Here is a 26,921-nt window from a genome sequence, read left to right on the forward strand (position 1 = left end):
ACATTCTCCAGAATAGACCACATACTAGCCCACAAAAAGAGCCTCAGCAAAATCCAAAATATTGAAATTCTACCAACCAATTTTTCAGACCACAAAGGTATAAAAGTAGAAATAAATTCTACAAAGAAGACAAAAAGGCTCACAAACACATGGAGGCTTAACAACATGCTCCTAAATAATCAATGGATCAACGAACAAATTAAAATAGAGATCAAAGAATATATAGAAACAAATGACAACAACAACACAAAGCCCCAACTTCTGTGGGACGCAGCGAAAGCAGTCCTAAGAGGAAAGTATATAGCGATCCAGGCATATTTAAAGAAGGAAGAACAATCCCAAATGAATAGTCTAATGTCACAATTATTGAAATTGGAAAAAGAAGAATAAATGAGGCCTAAGGTCAGCAGAAGGAGGGACATAATAAAGATCAGAGAAGAAATAAACAAAATTGAGAAGAATAAAACAATAGAAAAAAATCAATGAAACCAAGAGCTGGTTCTTCAAGAGAATAAACAAAATAGATAAGCCTCTAGCCACACTCATTAAGAGAAAAAGAGAATCAACACACATCAACAGAATCAGAAACGGGAAAGGAAAAATCACAATGGACCCCACAGAAATACAAAGAATTATTACAGAATACTATGAAAACCTATATGCTAACAAGTTGGAAAACCTAGGAGAAATGGACAACTTCCTAGAAAAATACAACCTTCCAAAACTGACCCAAAAAGAAACGGGAAATCTAAACAGATCAATTACCAGCAAGGAAATTGAAGTGGTAATCAAAAGACTACCCAAGAACAAAACTCCCAGGCCGGATGGATTTACCTTGGAATTTTATCAATCATACAGAGAAGACATAATACCCATTCTCCTTAAAAGTTTTCCAAAAAATAGAAGAAGAGGGAATACTCCCAAACTCATTCTATGAAGCCAACATCACCCTATTACCAAAACCAGGCAAAGACCCCACCAAAAAACAAAATTACAGACCAATATCCCTGATGAATGTAGATGCAAAAATACTCAACAAAATATTAGCAAACCGAATTCAAAAATACATCAAGAGGATCATACACCATGACCAAGTGGGATTCATCCCAGGGATGCAAGGATGGTACAACATTCGAAAATCCATCAACATCATCCACCACATCAACAAAAAGAAGGACAAAAAACACATGATCATCTCCATAGATGCTGAAAAAGCATTCGACAAAATTCAACATCCGTTCATGATAAAAACTCCCAACAAAATGGGCATAGAGGGGAAGTACCTCAACATAATAAAGGCCATATATGATAAACCCACAGCTAACATCATACTGAACAGCGAGAGGCTAAAACCTTTTCCTCTGAGATTGGGAACAAGACAGGGATGCCCACGGATGGAGCTAGAGGGTATTATGCTCAGTGAAATAAGCCAGGCAGAGAAAGACAAGTACCAAATGATTTCACTCATATGTGGAGTATAAGAAAAAAGGAAAACTGAAGGAACAAAAAGCAGCAGAATCACAGAACCCAAGAATGGACTAACAGTTACCAAAGGGAAAGGGACTGGGGAGGATGGGTGGGAAGGGAGGGATAAGGGCGGGGGAAAAAGAAAGGGGGCATTATGATTAGCATGTATAGTGTGGGGGGGCACGGGGAGGGCTGTGCAACACAGAGAAGACAAGTATTGATTATACAGCATCTTACTATGCTGATGGACAGTGACTGTGAAGGGGTATGTGGGGGAGACTTGGTGAAGGGGGGAGCCTAGTACACATAATGTCTTTCATGTAATTGTAGATTAATGATACCAAAATAAAAATAAATAAATAAAATAAATAAAGATATGTTGAACTGAAGGACACAATCTCTGTCTTCAATGAGCTTGAAGTTTATCAGGAAAAGAAACAAATGACTTTTCAAGAAGGAAAACAAATTAGAGCATATTATAATTAATAAGCTTTAGAATTTTCTAAAGGTCAAAATTATAATAAATTCCATAATACTATAATTAATAATCTATCTGTACCAACAGCTACATTTTTATTGATGTGTTACATGTTTGTGATTCTGCAAAGAATAATAGCAATAATGCTGACAGTAATAGAAAGCTTTTATACAGTACTTATTCCATTGTAGGATATACTGAATAAATTACATATATTATTGAATTTAATTCTCATAACAGTCTTTCAAATATGCACTAATTTTACCTTCCACTTCACAAATGAGAAGACTGCGCTACTTCCAAATAGTTTAGTAACTTGCTTAAGTCAAAGGCCGTAAGTGTCAAGCTCTATTTTGAACCTGTCTTTCTGATTCAAGAATCTATATTCTTTTTTTTTTCATCTTTTACTATCAGTGTTTTTAATGGCCAACTATTTGAATAACTTCAATACTCAAGAATAGGGTCAAACAGATGATGTTCTTTCATATGGTGGAATATGGCTGCCACTGACAATCATGACATAGACTCTCCATTTTTAACCTCTATTCAGGTTAACATTAATTTCCCTCTTTTTTGTTTTAAAATGGTGTTGGAGAGTTCACATTTTCACTGTCATGCTTTGCAATGTGCAAATGCAAGATTGGCAATTAGAATTTATTTTTTAACATAAAAGATGCTCTACCATTGACAACAGGGTTCCTACAAAGTGCTTCAAACTGGCCACAGAATTTGAATGAAATCATTACAGGTTGTGAAAGGAGGGAGTCATAAATGATACTTTCCTGAGAGTGCTGGGAGCCCACGGGCTCACTATGAGTAGATAGTAATGATGCAGACAAGTATTTTAGGGTCTTGTGGTGGAAAATAAGGTAATTAAACATTTCTCATACTAACTACCACTGATTTCTCTTATCTACTACCTACACAATTTTTATATGGTAATTTATTCAATGTCTTCATCTGATTCTGCCTTTTAGTAGTGCATGACTTTTGGCAGGTAAGTGGGGATATTAATAATAAAACCTCATATAGTTGAAAGGAGTAAATAAGGTGATTCATGTATTTTAAATAATACCTGGTACATGGTAAGCACTTTCTATATCTGAGCTTTTATTATTTTTATTCTGAACATTGGAGAGACCTAAGCTAAGGAAGAATAACCTTTCAGCATTTCTTAAGTTAGGTGACAGAATGCTGAAGTATAGTGTTATAGAGCTTGGAATGGGCTGAGGAGTGGGGTGTAGTCCAGGGCACAGTAAAGACCCTAACCCCCAATATTGTATTTTCTTCTCCTAAATATTCCAGTTAGCCAGCAGTTCAAAAGTTTCTCTTTTAAAATATACCCTCATTTTGCTTCAGATGTTCAATTACTGTCATTATTTGGCTTTCTTCCTAATTTCCCTTTCAAAATTGTCTTATTTCTTATTACAGCATAATCTTTTATAATAGAAAGTACATTTTATTCATTGCTATGTCTTACAACATTCCATTTAGTAGATTCCTCACTATAGTTGCTGAATCAGAAATTAAGAGGAAGCAAAGGGAATTGATAAATCTATGAGGTGTGTGTTTCTTCTAATCGATCCTACTTTTTAATTATTGCTTTTAGTATTTTACCTTGTATCTGTCAATGTCCTCGTAAAATGCATTCACAGACTTATTTCATAGATTATACCAATGAAGTTGCTCAGCCTGTTTAAGTTAGGATCACCAAATTTTAGATAACTGAATTATTAAAGTTAAAACTTAAGGTTTGGCCTCCAATGACACAGAAAGGCATCAGATAGTCACTGATGCTCAATTCATTGTTGTTCTTTCATGCAACAAATATTTACTTTAGTACTTCCTCAATACCTGTGCCAAAATGTCAGAAACATAGCAGTCAACAAACCAGGAAAAAAAATCCTGCCTTTGTGGGCTTATATTGTACTGGGGAGAGACAGACAATGAGTATGTAGTAAGTCTTGATGATGAATCCTACGGAGAAGGATGAACAAAGTTAAGGTGGAGAGAAGACTAGAGGATAGAACTTGCTATTCCAGTAAGGGAGGAGAGCTCACTGATAGGGAGGTGTTTTGAACAAAGGTCTGAAGGAAGTGAGGGAGTAGCTCATGAAGATGAACCTTGGGTAAACACATTCCAGAGGGTGGGAACAGCAAATATCCAGAGCCTAAGGAATTGGGGTGCTTGGTGCTGGTAAAGAAAAATTGCACCTGGCAAAGTTAACCAGGCAAAGAAGATTTTTATTTGACTATTGTAATGGGGAAGAGAGATTCAACTCAACTCCACAAACAAAGGGCTGGAGACGTTTAATAGCTGGGTTGGTGGGCATCCTAGGTTCTCAAGCTGAGCAGCACTGGTAATTCGAATAACTATTTGTTTTGGGAGGCTATCTTAGTCCCTAAAGGATGTCTACCAACATCCCAAGCCTCTAACCACTGAATACCAGTAGCACCTCCCCCTGCTCCCCAAATACCACCCCCAAGTTGTGACAATCACAGATGTCTCCAGACGTGGCCAAAGGTTCTCCTCAGGGAAAAATCACCCCTGGGTGAGAACCACTTTTCTTTCTTATGAGGATTATAGAATTTAGTAAAAGATACAAACATGGGTCCAGGAAATTAAGGAGGCTGCTGTATAATATTTGGTTGTCACAGATCTTAAAAAAGTCTTTTCTTTTTCGATTGTATGGCACAGGAAAGTCAAATCCCATTTTGCCTGTACATGGTTAGGTATGCAATCATTTTTTATGATGTTGCTTCAAGGACACCTACTGTAATCAACTGGGGCCAGATGTCTCAGATTCATGAAATGTACTCAACCACATTGATAATATAATAGCTCCCAAATTCACAGGAAAAACTGTTTTGAAACTGACAGAGTAGAATTGGCTTATAATTATATAAGGGTTCCAGGGCCTAAATAACAAAAGGAAAAAGAAAAGAAGACTTAGGTTGGAGTTGCTAAAATATCTAGTAATGTATTCTTATTTTTGGACTACTCAAAGTAAGAAGAACTAATGGTTACTGGGTTGGTTTCAATTTTGGAAAATCCTTACATAGACTTACAACTGTTTGGGATACTCTACTATTCATTTCAGACTGCCATAACAAAAACAGCAGACCGGGTAATCTAAAGAAGAAAGTTATTTCTCACACTTCTGGAGGCTGAAAAATGGAAAATCAAGGTGCTGACCAATTTGGTTCCTGCTGAGTCCTCCATTGCTGGTTTACAGGTGACTGCCTTCTCTTTGTGTGCCCACATGGCCTTTCTTCCCTATGAGACAAAAATAGCAAGTTCTCTTGTGTCTCTTCTTATAAGGGCATTAATCCCACCATGAAGACCCACCTTTATGATCTCATATAACTCTAATAACCTCCTAAAGGCTCCATCTCAAATACCAACACATTGGGGGTTCATGCTTTAACACAATTTGGGAGACTACAGCATTCTGTTTGTAACAGGGACTCTGTTACACTTTGAAGGATGTAGGCCAATGTCCTGGGTGATATCAAAAAGGCTTTTTCATAAAGAAGTCTTTGAACAACAAAACTCCCTAATTAGACTGAACTGATTTCTTTTCAGGAAGATACTGGGGACATTAAACCAGAGGCTATTACATGCCCGTGGAGCACAGTTCTATCTCCTGAGATTTAATTCCTGCCTAGTAGATGTAGTGATTCTCAACATTTGATTTTTTTGTCAGATTCAAATCAAAAGGTAAAGATTTATACCTGGAAGTAATAAAATAATTAAAGAAAAACAAAGGGGACAAAAAAATGTTAAAGTAAGCCTCCTTAAAAGGTTAAACTACATGCTGTCCATCTGGCTATGTTTGCTGTGTGTTTACTGAAAATAATACCCACAGATGGTATACAATATTATGCATCAGAAAAAAAAATTGAACACAGAAAGTAGAGATTATTCAAAGTCCTATGACACAGAAGTGGGAATTGTGAAAGCTTTTGTAGTCAAGCCAGACCAAGGTTTATGTAGATGATGTGGATGAAATCTGTCTGCTTAAAGAAAGAGGTGTTAGTGATTGAAATGGTTTTGGGAAGGTCTGAGTTAATATGATTTGTGGGGAAAATATTTTTTAAAATTTAAGGTCATCATTAAAGATGGTGGCGTGAGAGGTAAGACAGAGGCTTCCTCCTAAAACCGCATATAATATGAAAATATAATTAATACAGATAACCCTGAGAGAGCAACAGGAAAGAGGACTGCGCCAGACTGCATACACCTGGAGAAAAGAGCGGACCTCATGGAACAGGGTAACTTACCAAAGCTGTGGCCTGGTGGGACCCAAGCCGTTCCCCTACCCCAGCTCACCGGTGGGAGGAAGAGAAATGGAGTGGGGGAGGGAGTGGAGGCCTGGGACTGCTGAACACCTAACTCCAGAGACCTGCTCTGGGAGCACAAACCTACATTTCATGGTGTGTTCATGATACTCTCGTGATTAAGGGGTTGGAAAGGTAAGACAGGCAGAATTCCTGGAGAGACTGAGATTCCAGCTGCTTGTGGAAAGCAGAGATCCAGATCTGGCTGCTCTGGGACAAAAGCTTATACCTGTGTGCTCGGCCCACTAGTTCAGGCAGTGGAGACAGGCATAGCAGCCTGGAAGCAGGAAACAGCTCTTTCCTCCCTCAGGCAGCAATACCCCTGCAACCCCCAACATTACTTCAGGGGCTGAGCAGCTCCAGAGACTAGAGCTTCTGGACACTAGAGGGCGCCATATACAAATATGAAACGCCAAAGGAACCTAGTCCAGAGTGAAATTATTAATATAACTCTCGAGAAAGATTTAAATGTCATGGACCTCATGACACTTCCTGAAAGGGAGTTCAAAATAAAAATGATTAACATGCTAATAGAGGTATGGAAAGATATTCAAGAACTCAGGAATGAATTCTGGTCAGAGATCCAATCATTGGAGAGCACAATGGAGGGTATTAAAAGCAAATTGGATTTGGTGGAGGAGATAATAAATGAAATAGAAACTAGAGAACAGGAATACAAAGAAGCTGAGGCACAGAGAGAGAACAGGATCTCTATGAAGGAAAGAATATTGAGAGATCTGTGTGACCAATCCAAATGGAACAATATTTGCATTACAGGGATACCAGAAGAAGAAGAGAGACAGATAGGGATAGAAAGTGCCTTTGAGGAGGTAATTGCTGAAAACTTCCCCAATCTGGGGAAGGACATAGTCTGTCAGGCCATGGAGGTGCACAGATCTCCCAACACAAGAAATCCAAGGAAGACACCACCAAGACATATAGCAGTTAAAATGGTGAAGATCAAGGATAAGGACAGACTATTAAAAGCAGCCAGAGAGAGAAATAAAATCACATACAAAGGAAAGCCCATCAGGCTAACATCAGATTTCTCAACAGAAACATTACAGGCCAGAAGGGAGTGACATGATTTATTTAATGTAATGAAGCAGAAGGACCTGGAACCAAGATTACTTTATCTGGCAAGATTATCATTTAAATTTGAAAGAGGGATTAAACAATTTCCAGATAAGCAAAAGCTGAGAGAACTTACCTCCCACAAACCAACTCTACAGTCTTATTTGGGAGGGAATGCTATAGATGGAAGTACTCCTAAGGTTTAATAGCTGTCACCAGAGGTAATAAAACCACGGTAAAGAAAGTAGAACAGCTAATTACTAAGCAAATGGAAAATTAAATTAACTATACACAAAATCAAACAAGGGACAGACAAACAGCGCAGAATAAGATACTTAATATATTAAGAATGGAGGAGGAAGAAAAAGGAGGAGAAAAAGAAAAGAAGCTTTAGATTGTGTTTGTAATAGCATACTAAGTGAGTTAAGTTAGATTCTTAGATAGTAAGGAAGTTAACCTTGAACCTTTGGTAACCACGAATCTAAAGTCTGCAATGGCAATAAGTACATATCTATCGATAATTACCCTAAATGGAAATGGACTGAATGCACCAATCAAAAGACATAGAGTCACTGAATGGATTAAAAAACAAGACCTATCTATATGCTGCCTACGAGAGACTCACTTTAAACCCAAAGACATATATAGATTAAAAGTGAAGGGATGGAAAAAGATATTTCATGCAACTAATAGAGAGAAAAAAGCAGGAGTTGCAGTACTTGTATCAGACAAAATAGACTTTAAAACAAAGAAAGTCACAAGAGACAAAGAAGGACATTACATAATGATAAAGGGGTCCAACAAGAAGATATAACCATTATAAATGTCTATGCTCCCAACACAGGAGCACCTACATATGTGAAACAAATACTAAAAGAATTAAAAGGGCAAATAGAAAGCAATGCATTCATTCTAGGAGACTTCAACACTCCACTAACTCTGAAGGACAGATCAACCAGACAGAAAATAAGTAAGGACACTGAACAACACATTAGAACAGATGGACCTAACAGACATCTACAGAACTCTACATCCAAAAGTAGCAGAATACACATTCTTCTCAAGTGCACGTGGAACATTTTCAAGAATAGATCATATACTAGGACACAAAAAGATCCTCAGTGAATTCAAAAAGATTGAAATTGTACCAACCAGTTTCTCAGACCACAAAGGTATGAACTTGGAAAAAAATTACACAAAGAAAATGAAAAATCACACAAACACATGGAGGCTTCACAACATGCTCCTAAAAAACCAATGGATCACTGACCAAATAAAAACAGAGATCAAGCAACATACGGAGACAAATGACAACAATAATTCAACACCACAAAATCTGTGGGATGCAGCCAAGGATGTGCAATATAGGCCTACCTCAGGAAAGAAGAACAATACCATATAAGCAATCTAAACTCAAAATTAATGAAACTAAAAAAAGAAGAACAAATGAGCCCCAAAGTCAGTAGAAGGAGGGACATAATAAAGATTAGAGTATAAATAAATAAAATCAAGGAGAATAAAACAACAGAAAGAATTAATGAAAGCAAGAGCTGGTTCTTCAAGAAAATAAACAAAATAGATGAGCCCCTAGCCAGACTTATCAAGAAAAAAAGAGTCTACATGCATAAACAGAAAAAGAAATGAGAAAGGAGAAAAAGGGGCATTATGATTGGCACTATGATATAGCAGGGGAGGACATGAGAAAAGGCAGTATATACAGAGAAGACAAGTAGTGATTCTATAGCATCTTACTATGCTGATGGACAATGACTGTAATGGGGTATGTGAGGGGGAGTCGATAATAGGAGGAATCTAGTAAACATAATGTTGTTCAAGTAATTGTACATTAATGATACCAAAATTAAAAATTTTTTAAAGTAGTAGGACAACAGCCAAAATACAAAAATCAGTTGTATGTCTATACATTACCAATGAACAACCTAAAAAGGAAATTACAAAAGCAGTTCATTACAGCAACATCAAAGAGACTAAAATAACCAAAGAAGTGAAAGACTTCTACAATGAAAAGTACAAAACATTGCTGAAAGAAATTGAAGACATAAAGACATGAAGACACATCTCACATTCATGGATTGGAAGATGTGATATTGCTAAGATGTCAGTACTACCCAAAGCAATCTAACAGTCAACCCACTCTCAAAATCCCAATGACTTTTTTTTCTGAAGAAAAAGTCATTAGGACTTTGAGAGAGTGTAATTCGTATGGAATACAAGGGACCATTGAAGAGTCAAGACAATCTTGAGAGACAAAACTAAAGGACTCACACTAACTGATTTCAGAAGTCAAAAATCAGAATAGTGTGGTATTGGCATAATGACAAGCAGATAGGCCAGTGGAATGGAACAGAGACCCCAAAAGTAAGCCCTTGCGTATGTGGTCAGATGATTTTTGGGTGCCAAGATCACTCGATGGGGAATGACAGTCTTTCCAACAAGTGGTGCCGGAAAAACTGGATGTCCACATGTAAAAGAAGGGATCTTTTCCTAACACAATGTACAAAATTAACTGAAATTTGATCAAAGACCTAAATGTAAGACCTTAAATAATATAACCCATAGAAGGAAAAATTGGAGAAGAGCTTCATGACATTGGATTTGGCAATGATTTCTCGGACATGACACCAGAGGCACAGGCAACAAAAGAAAAAATAGATAAATTTGACTTCATGAAAATGAAAATTTTGTGCATCAAAAGGCACTATGCACCGTGTAAAAAAGAAACCGAACAGAATGAGAGAAAATATTTGAAGATCATATGTCTGATAAGGGATTAATATTCAGATTATATGGAGGACTTCTAAAACAGCCCAATTCAAAGTAAAGCACTTGAGTAGTCATTTCTCCAAGGAAGATACACAAATGGAAATAAGCACATGAGAAGATACTCAACATGACCAATCATTAGGGAAATGCAAATCAAAACTACAATAAGATACCACTGCATATCCGATAGGATGGCTACTATAAAAAAAAAAAAAACCCAAACCCCAACAAGTGTTTATAGGATGTGGAGAAATTGGAGCCCTTGTGCACTCTTAGCGGAAATGTAAAATGCTACAGCTGCTATGGAAAACTGTATGGTGGTTTCTCAAAAAATTAAAAGTGGAATTTATGTGTGGAAAATGGAATCCTATATGTTCAGCAATTTCACTTCTGCGTATATACCCAAAAGAATTGAAAACAGAATCTCCAAGAAACAGTTGTACACCCATGTTCATAGCATGTTTCACAGTAGCTAAAATACGATAGCAAAATATAAATTTTTATACGATAGTGTCCCTGGAATAATACAGATTGATGAATGGATGATCAAAATGTGGTCTGTACATATAATGGAATGTTATTCAGCTTTAGAAAGGAAGAAAACTCTGCGGTATACTACAAAATGGATAAACCTTGAGGACATTATGCTAAATGAAATGAGCCAGTCACGAAAAGACAAATACTGTATGATTCCACTTATGAGGTCCCTAGAGAAGTCAAAATTATAGACAGAAAGTAGAATAGCTGTTAACAGGGGTTGGGGGAAGTGAAGAATGAGAAGTTATTATTTAATGGGTGTGGTGTTTTAATTGTACAAGATTAAAGTGTTATGGAGTGCTGGCTGCACAGCAATATGAATGTATTTAATCCCACTGAACTGTACATTTAAAAATGCTTAAGATGGGAAACTATGTTATGTGTAATTTACTAAAAAAGAAAAAAAACCCAAAAAAGCCTGCAGGAAACATTTTTCTTAATGGGACACTAAATGCATTCTCTGTAGGGTTAGGAACAGATGATAGTAGTACTGTCAGCATCACTATGCAAAATACATTGGAAATCCTGGACTGCATGGGAAGAAATAGAAAAAAGAATGTCTTGAGAAGAAAAACACCTAGCCAGACTTATCAAAAAAAATAGAGAGTCTGCGCACATTAACAGAATCAGAAATGAGAAAGGAGAAATCACTCTGGACACCATAGAAATACAAAGAATTATTAGAGAATACTATTAAAAATTATATGCTAACAAACTGGATAACCTAGAAGAAATGGACAACTTTCTAGAAAAACACAACCTTCCAAGGCTGACCAAGGAAGAAACAGAAAATCTGAACAGACCAATTACCAGTAACAAAATTGAACTGGTTATCAGAAACTACCTAAGAACAAAACCCCTGGTCCAGATGGCTTCACCGCTGAATTTTATGAAACATTCACTGAAGACCTAATACCCATTCTTCTTAAAGTTTCCCAAAAAACAGAAGAGGAGGGAATACTTCCAAACTCATTCTATGAGGCCAGCATCACTCTAATACCAAAACCAGGCAAAGATACCACAAAAAAAGAAAACTACAGACCAATATCCCTGATGAACATAGATGCAAAAACACTCAACAAATTATTAGCAAATCAAATTCAAAAATACATCAAAAAGATCATCCATGATGATCAAGTAGGGTTTATTACACAGATACAAGGATGGAACAACATTCGTAAATACATCAACATCATCCACCATATCAACAAAAAGAAGGACAAAAACCACATGATCATCGCCATACATGCGGAAAAGGCATTTTACACAATTCAACATCCATTCATGATAAAAACTCTTAACAAAATGGGTATAGAGGGCAAGTACTTCAACATTATAATAAAGGCCATATATGACAAACCCATAGCCAACATCATACTTAACAGCAAGAAGGTGAAAGCTTTTCCTTTAAGATCAGGAACAAGACAAGGATGCCCACTCTCCCCACTTCTATTCAACATAGTACTGGAGGTCCCAGTCACGGCAATCTGACAACACAAAGAAATAAAAAGCATCCAGATTGGCAAGGAAGAAGTTAAACTGTCCCTGTTTGCAGATGATATGGTATTGTACGTGAAAAACCCTAAAGAATCCATTCCAAAACTGCTAGATCTAATATCTGAATTCAGCAAAGTTGCAGGATACAAAACTAACACACAGAAATCTGTGGTTTTCCTATACACTAACAATGAACTAATAGAAAGAGAAATCAGGAAAATAATTCCATTCACAACTGCATCAAAAAGAATAAAATACTTAGGAATAAACCTAACCAAGGAAGTGAAAGACCTTATATAGCCTGAAAACTATAAGACACTCTTAAGAGAAATTAAAGAGGACTCTAACAAATGGAAACTCATCCCATACTCTTGGCTAGGAAGAATTAATATCGTCATAATGGCCATCCTGTCCAAAGCAATATACAGATTCGATGCAATCTCTTATCAAATTACCAACAGCATTCTTCAATGAACTGGAACAAATATTTCAAAAATTCATATGGATACACCAAAGATCCCGAATAGCCAAAGCAATCCTGAGAAGGACGAATAAAGTGGGGTGAACTCGCTCCCCAACTTCAAGCTCTACTACAAAGCCACAGTAATCAAGACAGTTTGGTACTGGCACAAGAACAGACCCACAGACCAGTGGAACAGAATAGAGACTCCAAACATTAACCCAAACATATATGGCCAATTAATACATGGTAAAGGAGCCATGGATATACAATGGGGAAATGACAGTCTCTTCAACAGATGCTGCGGGCAAAACTGGAGTGCTACATGAAAGACAATGAAACTGGATCACCATCTAACACCATACACAAAAGTAAACTCAAAATGGATCAAAAACCTGAATGTAAGTCATAAAACCTAAAACTCTTAGAAAAAAACATAGGCAAAAATCTCTTGGACATAAACATGAGCGACTTCTTCATGAACATATCTCTCCGGGCAAGGGAAACAAAAGCAAAAATGAACAAGTGGGACTATATCAAGCTGAAAAGCTTCTGTACAGCAAAGGATACACCATCAATAGAACAAAAAGCTACCCTACATATGGAAGAATATATTCATAAATGACAGATCAGTGAAAGGGTTGACATCCAAAATATATAAAGACCTCATGCACCTCAACAAACAAAAAGCAAATAATCCAATTAAAAAATGAGCAGAGGAGTTGAACAGACAGTTCTCCAAAGAAGAAATTCAGATGGCCAACAGACACATGAAAAGATGTTCCACACTGCTTGTCATCAGAGAAATGCAAATTAAAACCACAATGAGATATCACCTCACACCAATAAGGATGGCTACCATCAAAAAGACAAAGAACAAATGTTGGCGAGGTTGTGGAGAAAGGGGAACCCTCCTACACTGCTGGTGGGAATGTAAATTAGTTCAACCATTGTGGAATGCAGTATGGAGGTTCCTCAAAATGCTCAAAATAGATATACCATTTGACCCAGGAATTTCACTTCTAGAAATTTACCCTAAGAATGCAGCAGCCCAGTTTGAAAAAGACAGATGCACTCCTATGTTTATCACAGCACTATTTACAATAGCCAAGAAATGGAAGCAACCTAAGTGTCCATCAGTAGATGAATGGATAAAGAAGATGTGGTACATATACACAATGGAATAGTATTCAGCCATAAGAAGAAAAGAAATCTTAGCATTTGCAACAACATGGATGGAAATAGAGGATATTATGCTCAGTGAAATAAGCCAGGTGGAGAAATACAAGTACCAAATGATTGCACTCATATGTGGAGTATAAGAACAAAGAAAAACTGAAGGAACAAAACAGCAGCAAAATCACAGAACCCATGAATGGACTAACAGTTACCAAAGGGAAAGGGACTGGGGAGGATGGGTGGGAAGGGAGGGATAAGGGTGGGGAAAAAGAAAGGGGGCCTATGATTAGCATGTATAATGTGGCGGGGGGAACATAGGAAGGGATGTGCAACACAGAGAAGACACAGTAATTCTACAGCATCTTACTATGCTGATGGACAGTGACTGTAATGGGGCTTGTGGCGAGGAGTTGGTGAAGGGGAGAGTCTAGTAAACATAATATTCTTCATGTAATTGTGGATTAATGATAACAAAATAAATAAGTAAGTAAGTAAATAAATAAATAAATAAATAAGGTCATTCATCATGACCAAGTGGGATTTATTCCAGGGATGCTAGGATGATATAATATTCAAAAGTCAATCAACATCATACACCACATCAACAAAAAGGACAAAAATCACACGATCATCTCAAAAGATGCTGAAAGAGCGTTTGACAAAATTCAACATCCATTCATGATAAAAACTCTTAACAAAATGGGTAAAGAGGGCAAGGACCCCAACATAATAAAGGCCATATATGACAAACCACTGCTAACATCATCCTTAACAGTGAAAAGCTAAAAGCTTTTCCTCTAAGATGGGGAACAAGAGAAGGATGCCCACTCTCACCACTCTTATTCAACACAGTACTGGAGGTCCTAGCCTTTGCAATCAGACAACACAAAGAAATAAAAGGCATCCAAACTGGTAAGGAATAAGTAAAACTGTCGCTGTTTGCAGATGACATGATATTGTACATAGAAAAACCTAAAGAATCCACTGAAAAACTACAAGAAAAAGTGAATTTACCAAAGCTTCAGGATGCAAAATTAATACACAGAAATCATTTGTATTCCTATATACTAACAATGTACGAGCAGAAAGAGAAATCAGGAAAACAACTCCATTTACAATTATATCCAAAAGAATAAAATACATGGGAATAAACCTAACCAAGGACATGAAAGACTTATACCCTGAAAACTACAAGACATTCTCGAGAAAAATTAAAGAAGACACCAACAAATGGAAATACATCCCGGGCTCAGGGATAGAAGAATTAATCTTGTCAAAATAGCTATTATGCCTAAAGCAATCTGCAGATTCAATGCAATCCCTATCAAAATACCAACAGCATTCTTCAATGAACTAGAGCAAATAGTTCTAAAATTCATATGGAACCAAAAAAGACCCCGAATAGCCAAAGCAATCCTGAGAAGGAAGAATAAAGCAAGGGGTTATGATCCCTGACTGCAAGGTCTACTACAAAGCCACAACAATCAAAACAATTTGGTACTGGCACAAACAGACCCATAGATCAATGGAATAGAATAGAGAGTCCAGATATAAATCTATACATATATGGTCAATTAATATCCAATAAAGGAGCCATGAATATACAATGGAGAAAAGACAGCCTCTTTCGCAAAGCTGGACAGCAGTATGTAAGAGAATGAAACTGGACAAAATGTTGCCCAAGTGATTGTGTATTAATGATACCAAAATAAAAGAACAAAAAAAGAGAATGTCATTGGATTACTGTCTAACTCCATACACAAAGTAAACCTGAAATGGATCAAAGACCTGAATGTAAGCCATGAAACCACAAAACTCTTAGAAGAAAGCATAGGCAAAAATCTCTTGAATATTAACATGGACAACTTTTTTCTGAATACATCTCCTCCAGCAAGGGAAACAAAATTAAAAAATGAACAAATGGGACTACATCATACTAAAAAGCTTCTGTACAGCAAAGGTCACCATCAGCAGAAAAAAAAGGCATCCTACAATATGTGAGACTATATTCGTAAACTACTTATCTGACAAGGGGTTAACATCCAAAATATATAAAGAACTCAGATGCCTCAACACCTAAAAAAAAAAATAACCCTATTAAAAAATGGGCACAGGATCTGAATAGACCCTTCTCCAAGGAATAAATTCTGATGTCCAACAGGCACATGAAAAGAAAAGATGCTTCTACATCACTAATCACCAGGGAAATTCAAATTAAAACCTTAATGAGATATCACCTCATATCAGTTAGGATGGCCAACACCCAACAGACAAGAAACAACAAATGTTGGCGAGAATGCAGAGAAAGGGGAACCCTCCTACGCTGTTGATGTGAACGTAAATTAGTTCAATTATTGTGGAAAGCAGTATGGGGGTTTCTCAAAAAAATAAAAATAGGAATACCATTTGATCCAGTCATTCCACTCCTAGGAATATACCTGAAGAAAACAAAATCCCTGATTGAAGAAGACATATGCACCTCTATGTTTATTGCTGTACTATTTACAATAGCCAAGGTATGGAAGCAACCTAAGTGTCCATCAGTTGATGAATGGATAATGAAGAGGTGGTACATATACACAATGGAATATTATTCAGCCATAAAACGAAAATAATCCTACCATTTGCAACAACATGGATGGAGCTAGAGGGTATTATGTTCAATGAAATAAGCAAGGCAGAGAAGGACAAGTACAAAATGATTTCATTCATTTGTGGCATATAACAACAAATCGAAACTGAAGGAACAAAACGGCAGCTGACTCACAAACTCCAAGAAGGGACTAGCGGTTACCAAAGGGAAGGGGTTGGGAAGGGTGGGTGAGAAGGGAGGAAGAAAAGGATTAAGGGGCACTATAATTAACACTTACAATATAGGTAGGTCACAAGGAAAGCAGTACAGCAGGGAGAATCAATTAGTGACTCTATATCATCTCACTACACTGACAGACAGTTGACTGCAATCGGTTGGGGGGCGGTGAGGACTTGATAATACGGGTCAATGCTGAAACCACAATCTTGTTCATGTGAAACCTTTATAAAATTGTGTATCAATGAAAAAAAAATTGTATATCAATGATACTTTGTAAATAATATATATATATATATATATTTCTGCTGGTTGTGTCTGTGGTCATTATGCGCTTACAGTTCTTCTGCTTAATTAAGGATGGATATCTAAAAGGAACAGGTCTCAGCTTGTAAAGCTAGTCTCTGCTACTTAAGGTCATACTCTGTAGATTAACCTGAACTTCTTAAATGATGATCTCAGGAGGGCAAGTCTTAATGCACAAACCCCTTTCAAGTCTCTACTTAATGCATATTTTTTACTATCTATCAAGGAAGGCAAACCCAGAAACAATGTGGAAGAGGTCTCAAGAGCCAAGGTAACAAATTTTTCAAGAGTTTCCAAGTATTTTATGAGAGAAAGGGAGAGGGAGCTAGTTCTTATGCATGTCAGGAGCTCAGTTTTAGAGTCATCCTAAGTTATGTCCAAAAGAGCCACTTGTAAGGGCAGAGGCCAGCAAAGGGGAGAGGGTTACATAAAGGCATAGACAGAGGGAAGCACATTCACAGGGGCCATTACTGTACAATATAGCATATCATTGTTAAATGTTAGTTGCAGGAATGACAGACTGGATGTTTGTATCCTCCCAAAATTCACGTTAAATTCTAATATGCAATGTGATAGTATTTGGAGGTGGTGCCTTTGGTAGATGATTAGGTCATGAGAGCACCACCCTCACCAATGGGATGACTGTCCTTATAAAAGAGGCATGAGAGAGATCCCTTGCTCCTGCCTTGTGAAGACACAACAAAAAGATACCTTTTATGAACCTGAAACGGGGCTGTCACCAGATCCAGATACTGTGGATGCTTTCCTTGATCTTGGACTTCCTAGCCTTCAGAACTGTGAGAAATAGATTACCATTGTTTATAAACTACCTAATCTAGGGTATTTTACAGCCACATGAATAGACTAAAACTGGAAACTTCAAGCTCTTTTTCTAGGGCATACAAGCATATTCACAACTATTGCGCCAGATGGGGATTTCAACTCTGGGCAAGTTCACTCTGGATTCGCTGAGACCAAGTGACGACAACAGAATGTTGGACGTAAAAGGGTTAATACCAAGCTTTATTCTCACAGTGGCAGGTCCAGTGCTAGAATCATATTTGCAAGTGGCAAGTTTGCAATTCCCCTGAGCTTCTATCTCTGCCAGCCCAACACAGCACTGGGTGGAGCTCTTATAAAGGCTCACTGTCAACACATGTGCAAGCACATGCCTGTGGGCACTGTGTGTGCAGTGGGGAAGTAGATTAGGGGTAGGTGAGGATCCTGCCCACAGGAACTTGCATTTTCCCTACAGGAAACACATATTCTGAATAGATGGGATGACTGATTTATGTTTGCTTAAAAAAGTGAAACGTCACTAAATATGTGCAAAAAATCCAACTGCAATTGGAAATGACTCATGAGCTATATTACAGAGATCCAGAACTTAACATAATTACTCAACAGAATTGTACTGAGTGCCCACTTTTTCTAATAATCCAACAGTACAATTGTGGAAAAATTAACCTGTAGAAAAACTACATGGATCTGGGATATTTAGCTTGGAAAATTAAGCCCTCTCAGTTCAATAATTTCATGATTTTAACTATTTTAATAAAAACAACCCAAGATACTTTATTAAAGTTTGTAAAACTTTGGCCTGCAGCATCTGCAAAGTCTGCATTCACAAGGACAACTCATCTTTCCAGTCTTTTCATGTCCACAGCTTGCTGCACACTGATTTCTCTCCTTGAGAACACAGCAAAATGAAACATTTACTACAAATAGTGGATTTTAAATTTCTCATGCCCATGTTTTGTATTAGATGCTGAAGAAGTAGGTTATCATTCACTTTCCTGATAAGGCAGCAAAAAAGTGAATGGAATATAGGTTGACTGGTAGAGAAAACAGATGAAGCAATTATAAAATTCAAGACTTGCCTGTGAAGTAATTTTAGTCAGATAAAACTGCTTATAAAACCACAGAGAAGAAAGAATGCAAGTCCAGACAAGTGTTCCAGTAGTGAGGCCATTTATAAAACTGTCACATAAATCCTTTCTCTTGGTAAAAATTGACTCATGCAGAAAATTTGATGAAAAAATAATGGCAAGTTTAAGCAATTTTTTGCAAAATTATATAGTGAGTGACTGAACTTGAGCTAAATTTTATTCACAGTTAGCTACAAATATACTACAGTGCATTAGGACTTATACCATAGATAACTTGTATCCTGCTTATCTCCAGTGTGTAGCATGATATACAAGTTCAAAAATATTAGAATGAGCAAAAGAATGAAATTTAAGCAAGATTTTCCATTTAGTCATGACTGTAATGACATATGGGTTACAATCTTACCTTCATTAACTATTAGGAAATTACTTGGTTTCTCTGAACCTGTTTTCACTTAAAAAATGAGAATAAAATTAACCATTTGACCAGGTAACCTGAGTTGCTGGGAATATAAATGTGAGGGGAGCAAGTGTAGAAAAGACCAATAGTGACAAAACAAAACTAGTAAATGAATAAATGGAAAATACTAGTTATAATGAATGGAAAAACAAGGTGCTGCAAACAGATTCCAAAACAGTATGGTTTCAAGTTTTATGTTCAGGTTTTTAATCCATTTTGAGTAGATTTTTATGAGTACTGTAAGATAAAGTCCCAGTTTCATTCCTTTGTGTGTGGCCCTCCAACTATAGAAATAAATAAGCAGTTTTAAACATAGTATATGATATTATATGTGCTCAAGATTTATTAGATTTTATCCCTACCTTCCCCTGCTAAATAAGGAATATGTAATTCAAATTATTGAGTAAACAAAATTATATAATAAGAATATATTTACTATAGATAGCAAGACTGAAGAATCACTTTACAAATAGGGTTCCCAGCATGCCTAGGAGACAGCATAACTGTTAAGAACATGTCTTCCAGCCAGAAAGATATCTGTTCAATTATACCATTTAAGTTTGAGCACAGCATAAACCCACTCCAATCCTCAGTTTCTTAACTTAGTTGGAAAATGAGGACAATATAAGCACCTTTTACAATGGATTGTTATGAAGATTTAATGGGATAGTGACAGTGTAGTAATCAAAACAGTATGGTATTGGCATAAATAAACACACACATAAACACACACACACACATAAACACACACACACACACACACACACACACACACGGGTGGAACAGAATAGAAAGCCTGGAAATAAAAGACCAGAATTTATTATGAAGAAAGGCTAGTCTTTCTGATCAATGGAAAACTGGCGGGCCACACTCAAGGGAATGAAACTGGGACTTTATCTTACAGTACTCATAAAAATCTACTCAAAATGGATTAAAGACCTGAACATTAAACTTGAAACCATAAACTCCTACAAGTAAATACAGGGGTAAGCTCCTTGACATTTGTCTTGACTATGATTTTTTGGGTTTGAAACCAAAAGCAAAGGCTACAAAAGCAAAAATAAACCAGTGGGACTACAGTAAACTAAAAAGCTTTGCAAAGCAAAGAAAACCACCAACAAAATGAAAAAGCAACCTACAGAATGGGAGAATGTATTTGAAAAATCATCTTTCTGACAAGGGGTTATTACCCAAAATATACAAAGTACTCACACAACTCAGTAACAAAAAACAATCTAATTTAAAAATGAGCCAAGGATCTGAACATTTTTCAAAAGACATACAGATGGCTAACATGCGCCTGAAAAGATGCTCAAAGTCACTAATCACAGGGAAATGCAAATCAAAACCATAATGACATATTTACCTTATACCTGTCAGAATGGCTATTATCAAAAAGACAAGAAATACCAAGTGTTGGTAAGGATATGGAGAAAGGGTACCCCTCAGGCACTGATGGTAGGAATGTAAACTGGTGCAGCCACTCTGGAAAACAGTTTGGAGATTTCTCAAAAAATTAAAATCGTAACTACCACATTACCCAGCAATTCCACTTCTGGTCATAATCTGAAAGAAACGAAATCACTACCTTGAGATATCTGTACCCTGTATTCACTGCAGAATTATTTATAACAGACAAGAAATGTAAATAGCCTCAGTATCCGTCAACAGATGAACACATAAAGAAAATGTGTGTATATACACAATGAGATATTATTCAACCTTAAAAAAGAATGAAATTGTGCCATTTGCAACAACATGGATGGGCCTTGAGGGGATTATGCTAAGTAAAGTAAGTCAGAGAAAGACAAAACTAGTCCTGGGGATGTAATGTACAGCATGCTAAAAAATAATAGTGAACGGTACTTGGATATAATCTCTCAGTAAAGGATTAGAAAAAATTACCATAGTTTCAAATCCGATGAATGTCTTTAAAATAAACCTCACAAAATCAGTACTGTTTTGATTTTCTACTGAGCTATATCTTGTTTTACCCAAACACGTGGTCTGGAGATATCTACTATTTTTTTTTTTCAAAAGGAATGTCTACTGTCAATTATATTTTTTAAGTGCTTTAAAAAAAAAAAAAGGTAAAGATGAGAGGCGCTTGTCCAACCAGTGGAAAATGTCATTTAGATTTCAAATCTACAGCTTAAGGAAGTTACCTAGTGGCATATTATACTCCAGAACGGCTGAGAACAGAGGGATGAGCAACACTTGCACAAGAAGAGCTGCAAACACCTAAGCAGGCACTTTCACGTAAGGGCACACTTAGTAACCAAGCAAGTTACAGCACAAGACTGGTGACAAGTGAGGCCCCTTCGTCTCTCCACTGCCAGCAGTTAGCTGGGACAAATTCTAAACTCTTCTCTCTAGAGCCTTCGCTCTATCCTAGCTCCTCAACCTTCAAGTCCTCCAGTTCGCAAAGACAATGGTGTTACAAGAAAGGCAGGCGGTATCGGAGAACGAGATGTCCTCTACTTAACGCTTCATTCACCCCAAATCACGATCTTGGCTGCGCGGCCCCCACTCCTCTTATGAAGTGGATTCTGACAGCAAAAAAAGGCTAAAACTCCCCCCCACACACACCTTACAGAGGGTACCCCCCTGGAGTACCACTTGCAAACGTCTAAGGAGAAGACGAGCTTTTCCCACCTCTACACCGGGACCGAGTCCTTCCGCCCACACGGTCCGAGCTTCTCGAAGCCGGGACCGCTCCCCTCAACTCCACTCCCGCCGCTGACCAGCAGTCCCACCTCACCTGGGAGTTGTATCCTAGGAGATGGCTGAGGAAAACCTCAGGAAGAGCGGTCCGGCGGGCGGCGCCTTGGGAGTCGCAGTCATCGTCTACCGCACTCAGGTCACGAGCGGAGACGCGCCTGAGCCCTGCGCCTCCCGCCTCCAGCGCCTTCCCCGAGCGCCCCGGTACGAGCGCGGCCCGCAGCACAGCACGCCGGGGCGGCCTCCCTCTTCTTTCCGGAGACTTCAGCTCCCAGCATGCACAAGCCTCCAGGGAGAAGTGCACTCTGGGATTTGGAGTCCTCATCCCGCGCCTTCTACAGTCTTTGCCACAGAGTACGGGGACCCCGCAAGGGAGTCTAAACGTAAAGCATTATCCACCGTCGTGAAATGTAGGCTCAACTTGCATCCGGGGCCTTTTCCGGCCTTGGCCAGGTGGGAAATGGGGTCGCCTAGCAGCCGTCGCCGCTATATTTTGCTCCGGACCAGGTGGCGGGATCTAGGGTTCTGTTGTCACCGCGCTAGGGAGCGGTCAGGCTGCGCGGCGGGACCGGGCTCGGGGGTTGCAGTAGATGAGACACCGCTGCTGGTTGCCAGACTTGGTGTAGGTAGGTGGATGTTGGTGAGCGGGAGCAGCGAGTTCCTTCCCATGCAGGTTCCTTTAGCCTCAGGGCCCGGTGCAACAGTCCAGCTTCCCGACGCCTTAGTCTTTCGGTCTGCAGTCCGTCTGCCTTCTTCTAGCTTCACCTGTGATTTCCCCGGCACAACTGCACTCATTTCAATCGGTAATTACCGTAGTTTAAAATTTTACCTTTAGTTCCAGTTTCTCCGAATCAGGGCTCATTTTCAGCCTTCCAAGGATCCCCGGGCTTGGCACCCTTAGATGTTCGCACGCGTCGGTATGGGGACGTGGAGGAGGGGACTCAACCTTAGTTCTGACCTAGATTAGTTTTAGAAAGGAATCCGTCATTGTTTATTTAGCCAGTACAGTATCTGATGGTTTGTGCTAATTGCTGTAATTTTGATGAGGATTATTTTGTCCACTTACCTGTTATGCGGTTAAGGAGCCATAGCTCTTCACTAACACCATAGATGTAATATGTAAAAACTGCAGATTGCTGTAAAAACAGTAATGTTTTTACCTTGAAAATGCTAATACCTACCTGTTTTGTTACAGCAGGTAAAGCACAGTGAAATAATTCAAGATGGCCTCTAATATGAACTGGAAAGAAATCATGAAAGTTGACCCAGATGACCTTCCTCGTCAAGAAGAATTGGCATATAATTTATTGATTTCCTTATCTAAGGTACTTAATTAATAAATAATGCATAGATATATACATACAACTATGATTAATCTTGTCCCTGAATCACTGAATGATACAGCTATAAGAGTTTTTATATTTTGCTCAGGTGTTATTTACAAAATGTAAAATGGTTGCTTTTCTGTTTACTTAGGTGGAAGTAAATGAGCTAAAAAATGAAAGTCAAGAAAATGTGATACATGTTTTCAGAATTAGTCACTAATGAAGGTTTGTATGCAGTAGGTTTTAACAATAGCTTTGACTATTAGAGGAAGTTTCATGAATAATAATCTCTTTTAAAGTACTCTGTAATGTCTAAAGCACCACTCAAAAATAAGATATCTTCACACATGGATCATGAGTTGTAGTGTGCAGAACATTACTAGTTTCTGCTCTAAAGTTCTTTAAAGAATATGTAGGGGAAACAGAATAATAGCCTTTCAAGGACTTTAAAGGTGTATCTCAGGGTGTCAGCAATAAGGAGCTACTGAAGTTTTCTGAACAATAGTTGATATATAACAAAAATATACCTTAAGTAGATAAAACTAGGTGTGTTAACAGGACAAACTGAAGGGACTTGAAGCTATTGCAATACAATGTTATGAAGGAGGTTAGACATAAAATTATAGACTATAATAGTGACAGTTAGAAAAAAGTGGAAAAGTTGCAATACTAAAGATAAGATTTGAGGCATAAAGAGGAATCAAAGATGTTTCAAACTGTTAGGAATCTAGAAATTATATCCTTAAGAAAATTGTCTGTTAATTCAACAAATATTTACTAGAAGTCTTCATGTGTGCCAGGCTTTGCAGTCGGTAAGTATTGGGATAGCAAATGAAAAAAATACTTATTTTCATTGCTTATCTTCTAGTGTAAAGGTATATTGATATAACCCTTTTTTTTAGTTGTTTAGATGAAAGCTCAAGAGGTAGAGCTAGCTTTAGAAGAAGTTGAAAATGCTGGAGAAGAGCAAGCAAAATTTTGTGGGTACCTTGGAAAAAAAAAGTCTATTGTGATGTTTAATAGTGTATTCCATTTATTCATTAAGAAATAGAAAATTAGGTTTATCTCTAAAATGTCTAGACTCAATTTACTTTGAAAAATATTTCTAGAGCTCCTATTTCCATGTCCCAAGTATAAAATAGTTATTTTCTCTTATGTTGCCCTATTACTATAATCATGATGGGATCTACGAAAAGAATAATTTTATTATCTTGTTGATGTTTATTTAAAAGCTTGTTTTGAGACAAATCTGGGCAATTGAAACATTTATCCTTTCTTGTTAATAGAAAACCAATTAAAAACTAAAGTAATGAAACTGGAAAATGAACTAGAGGTATGTTCTTTTGTATTCCTTAGGATGTATTGTTACTTGTATGATTTTGAATTAATACTTTAAAATTCTATTATTGGCTAGAGAAGTCACAAGAATGATACTGTGCTCATAATTATTTGTGCAGCATGTATTACATGCCTTCATATACCTTAAATTCTAAGGATTGAGCATCCAATTGTGAACAAAATAAAAACATTCAATAATCTCATGGAGTTTACAGTCTTGAGAAGTAGACAGAAGGAATACTAGTAACTGAGGCTAAGTGGAGGCATGCGGAAACTTGAGGAATAGCGACAGAAGGGTGTGGTAAAACAAGTAAGAACAAGTAGCCGGAGTAGCACAAGGACGCGCCAGTTGAGTCATTCACCCTTTCTCACTCACTGCTTCTGGCCTCCTTTGCTGCCTCCCACTCTCTTTGAGGCAGAGCTCCTGTCACGAAAGTGACTTCAGCGCACAGATGCTCTCTGCTTCCTTTAAGAACTCCTCTGCAAATTTCTTGGGAGTTAGCACTCCAATCACTATCATTCATTCAGAAAATGTAAATCACCTCTTTTGTTTTGACTTAATCATTTCCCATTCTCCCAAGGTTATTCAGAAATTCAGAGCTCCATGACAACAAGTGAGCCAGTGCGTGGGCCTGTGGACACACCTCACTGTTCCATTAAAGGCAAACACACACCTTGAAAGGTAACTGACAATGGCAACACCAGGAAAAAGCAGTGTCTGTCCAATTTTGAAAAAATAAAGAGACCTGTCTCTTAAAAGTGCATTTTGATCTCTCTAGATTTCAAGCAGTGTTCAAATGCACATCAGTTCTAACCTTGTTTGCATTAATCTTCTTTTCAGAACTTGCACATTTATTTTCAAAGCATTTGTTCAGAACATTCTGTTGCCTCGTGGAAACCATGACAGTTATGCCCAGGACATGAAGTACGCCTGTAATAGAGCCCCTGCAAGTTTAATGTCAGCTAACCCATTGGTAAGTACACAGAAAGTGTACAGGAGCTAGGATAGAAAGCCATTGAGCCAGGAAATGTTCACTTCCTAAGAATTGTCATCTTTGTGGTTATTCAGTACCCTCAGCAGCCTTCTCAGCAGAGGTTAAGTCATATTTTTCATTGTAGTATAGTTGATTTACAGTATTAATTTCAGGTGTGCAACAATAATTTCAGTGATTCAATAATTGTATACATTATGAAATGCTCAACACGATAAATGTAGTTACCATCTGTCACTACATTATTGACTATATTCTCTAGGCTACACTTCTCATTCCTGTGACTTATTTATTTCATAACTAGAAGCTTGTACCTCTTTACTCCTTTCACTATTTCACCCATCCCTCCACCCCACCGTGGCAACCACCAGTTTGTTGTGTATTCATAAGTCTGCTGTCTGGGTTTTTGGTTTGTTGGTTCATTTGTTTTAATTTTCTAGATTCCACATGTAAGGAATATTATGTGGTATTTGTCTTAGTCTATCTTATTTCACTTAGCATAATACTCTTTAGGTCCATCTGTGTTGTTGAAAATAGCAAGATTTCATTCCTTTTTTGGCTGAGTAATGTTGTATATGTACACCACATCTTCTTTATCCACTCGTGTCAGCAGACACTTAGGTTGCTTTCATATCTTAGCTATCATGAATAATGCTACAATGAACATAGGATGCATATATCTTTTCAAATTAGTGTTTTGGATTTCTTCGGATAAATACCCAGAAGAGGAATTACTGGGTTGTATGGTATTTCTCTTAATTTTTGAGGAACTCCATACTCTTTTCCATAGTGGCTGCACCATTTCACATTACCAGTAACAGTGCATGAGGGTTCCCTTTTCTCCATAGTCTCACCAGAACTTACTATTTCTTATCTTGTTGATACTAACCATTGTGACTGATGTGAGGTGATATCTCATTGTGATTTTGATTTGCATTTCCCTGATTAATGTTGATGAGCATCTCTTCATGTGCCTGTGGGGCATTTGTAGGTCATCTTTGGAAAAATGCCTATTTTTTTTATCAGATTTTGTTTTGATGTTGAGTTATATGAGTTCTTTATGTATTTTGGCTATCAATCCCTTGTCAGATATATCATTTACAAATGTATTCTCCCATTCAGTAGGTTGCCTTTTTCATTTTGCTGATGGTTTCCTTTGCTGTGCAGAAGCTTTTTAGTTTGTTGTAGTCCCACCTGTTTATTTTTTCCCTTCTCTCCCTTGTCTATGGAGACAAAACCTGAAGAAAAAATTGTTATTCTCAATG

The 26,921-nt window shown here is 37.6% G+C and overlaps 1 protein-coding gene and 1 long non-coding RNA gene across 13 annotated transcripts in view; one reads left to right on the plus strand and one right to left on the minus strand.

Moving 5' to 3' along the window:
- The window catches only part of LOC140843613 (RNA ligase 1-like), a 107,642-nt gene extending 85,187 nt beyond the window's left edge, over nt 1-22,455 (minus strand). For 2 of the 4 annotated variants that reach the window (XM_073213527.1, XM_073213528.1), the window contains exon 1: nt 22,042-22,455. In XM_073213527.1, the coding sequence (XP_073069628.1) occupies nt 22,042-22,326 (285 nt within the window). In that variant the 5' untranslated portion in view covers nt 22,327-22,455. Of the gene's footprint in view, nt 1-5,140; nt 5,222-22,041 lie in introns of all 4 variants that reach the window. The other 2 variants (XM_073213526.1, XM_073213524.1) reach the window with 2 other exon arrangements.
- Nucleotides 22,456-22,466: 11 nt separating this feature from the next.
- LOC108406159 (uncharacterized) overlaps nt 22,467-26,921 on the plus strand; it is a 60,320-nt gene continuing 55,865 nt past the window's right edge. For 2 of the 9 annotated variants that reach the window (XR_012121504.1, XR_012121502.1), the window contains exons 1-4: nt 22,474-22,627; nt 23,197-23,326; nt 25,246-25,346; nt 25,506-25,638. This is a non-coding gene — a long non-coding RNA (uncharacterized lncRNA). Of the gene's footprint in view, nt 22,805-23,196; nt 23,327-23,477; nt 23,552-24,612; nt 24,660-25,245; nt 25,347-25,505; nt 25,639-26,921 lie in introns of all 9 variants that reach the window. The other 7 variants (XR_012121498.1, XR_012121499.1, XR_012121501.1 and 4 more) reach the window with 7 other exon arrangements.

The sequence above is a fragment of the Manis javanica genome, chromosome 10 (assembly GCF_040802235.1).
Source record: "Manis javanica isolate MJ-LG chromosome 10, MJ_LKY, whole genome shotgun sequence".
NCBI lineage: Eukaryota > Metazoa > Chordata > Mammalia > Pholidota > Manidae > Manis > Manis javanica.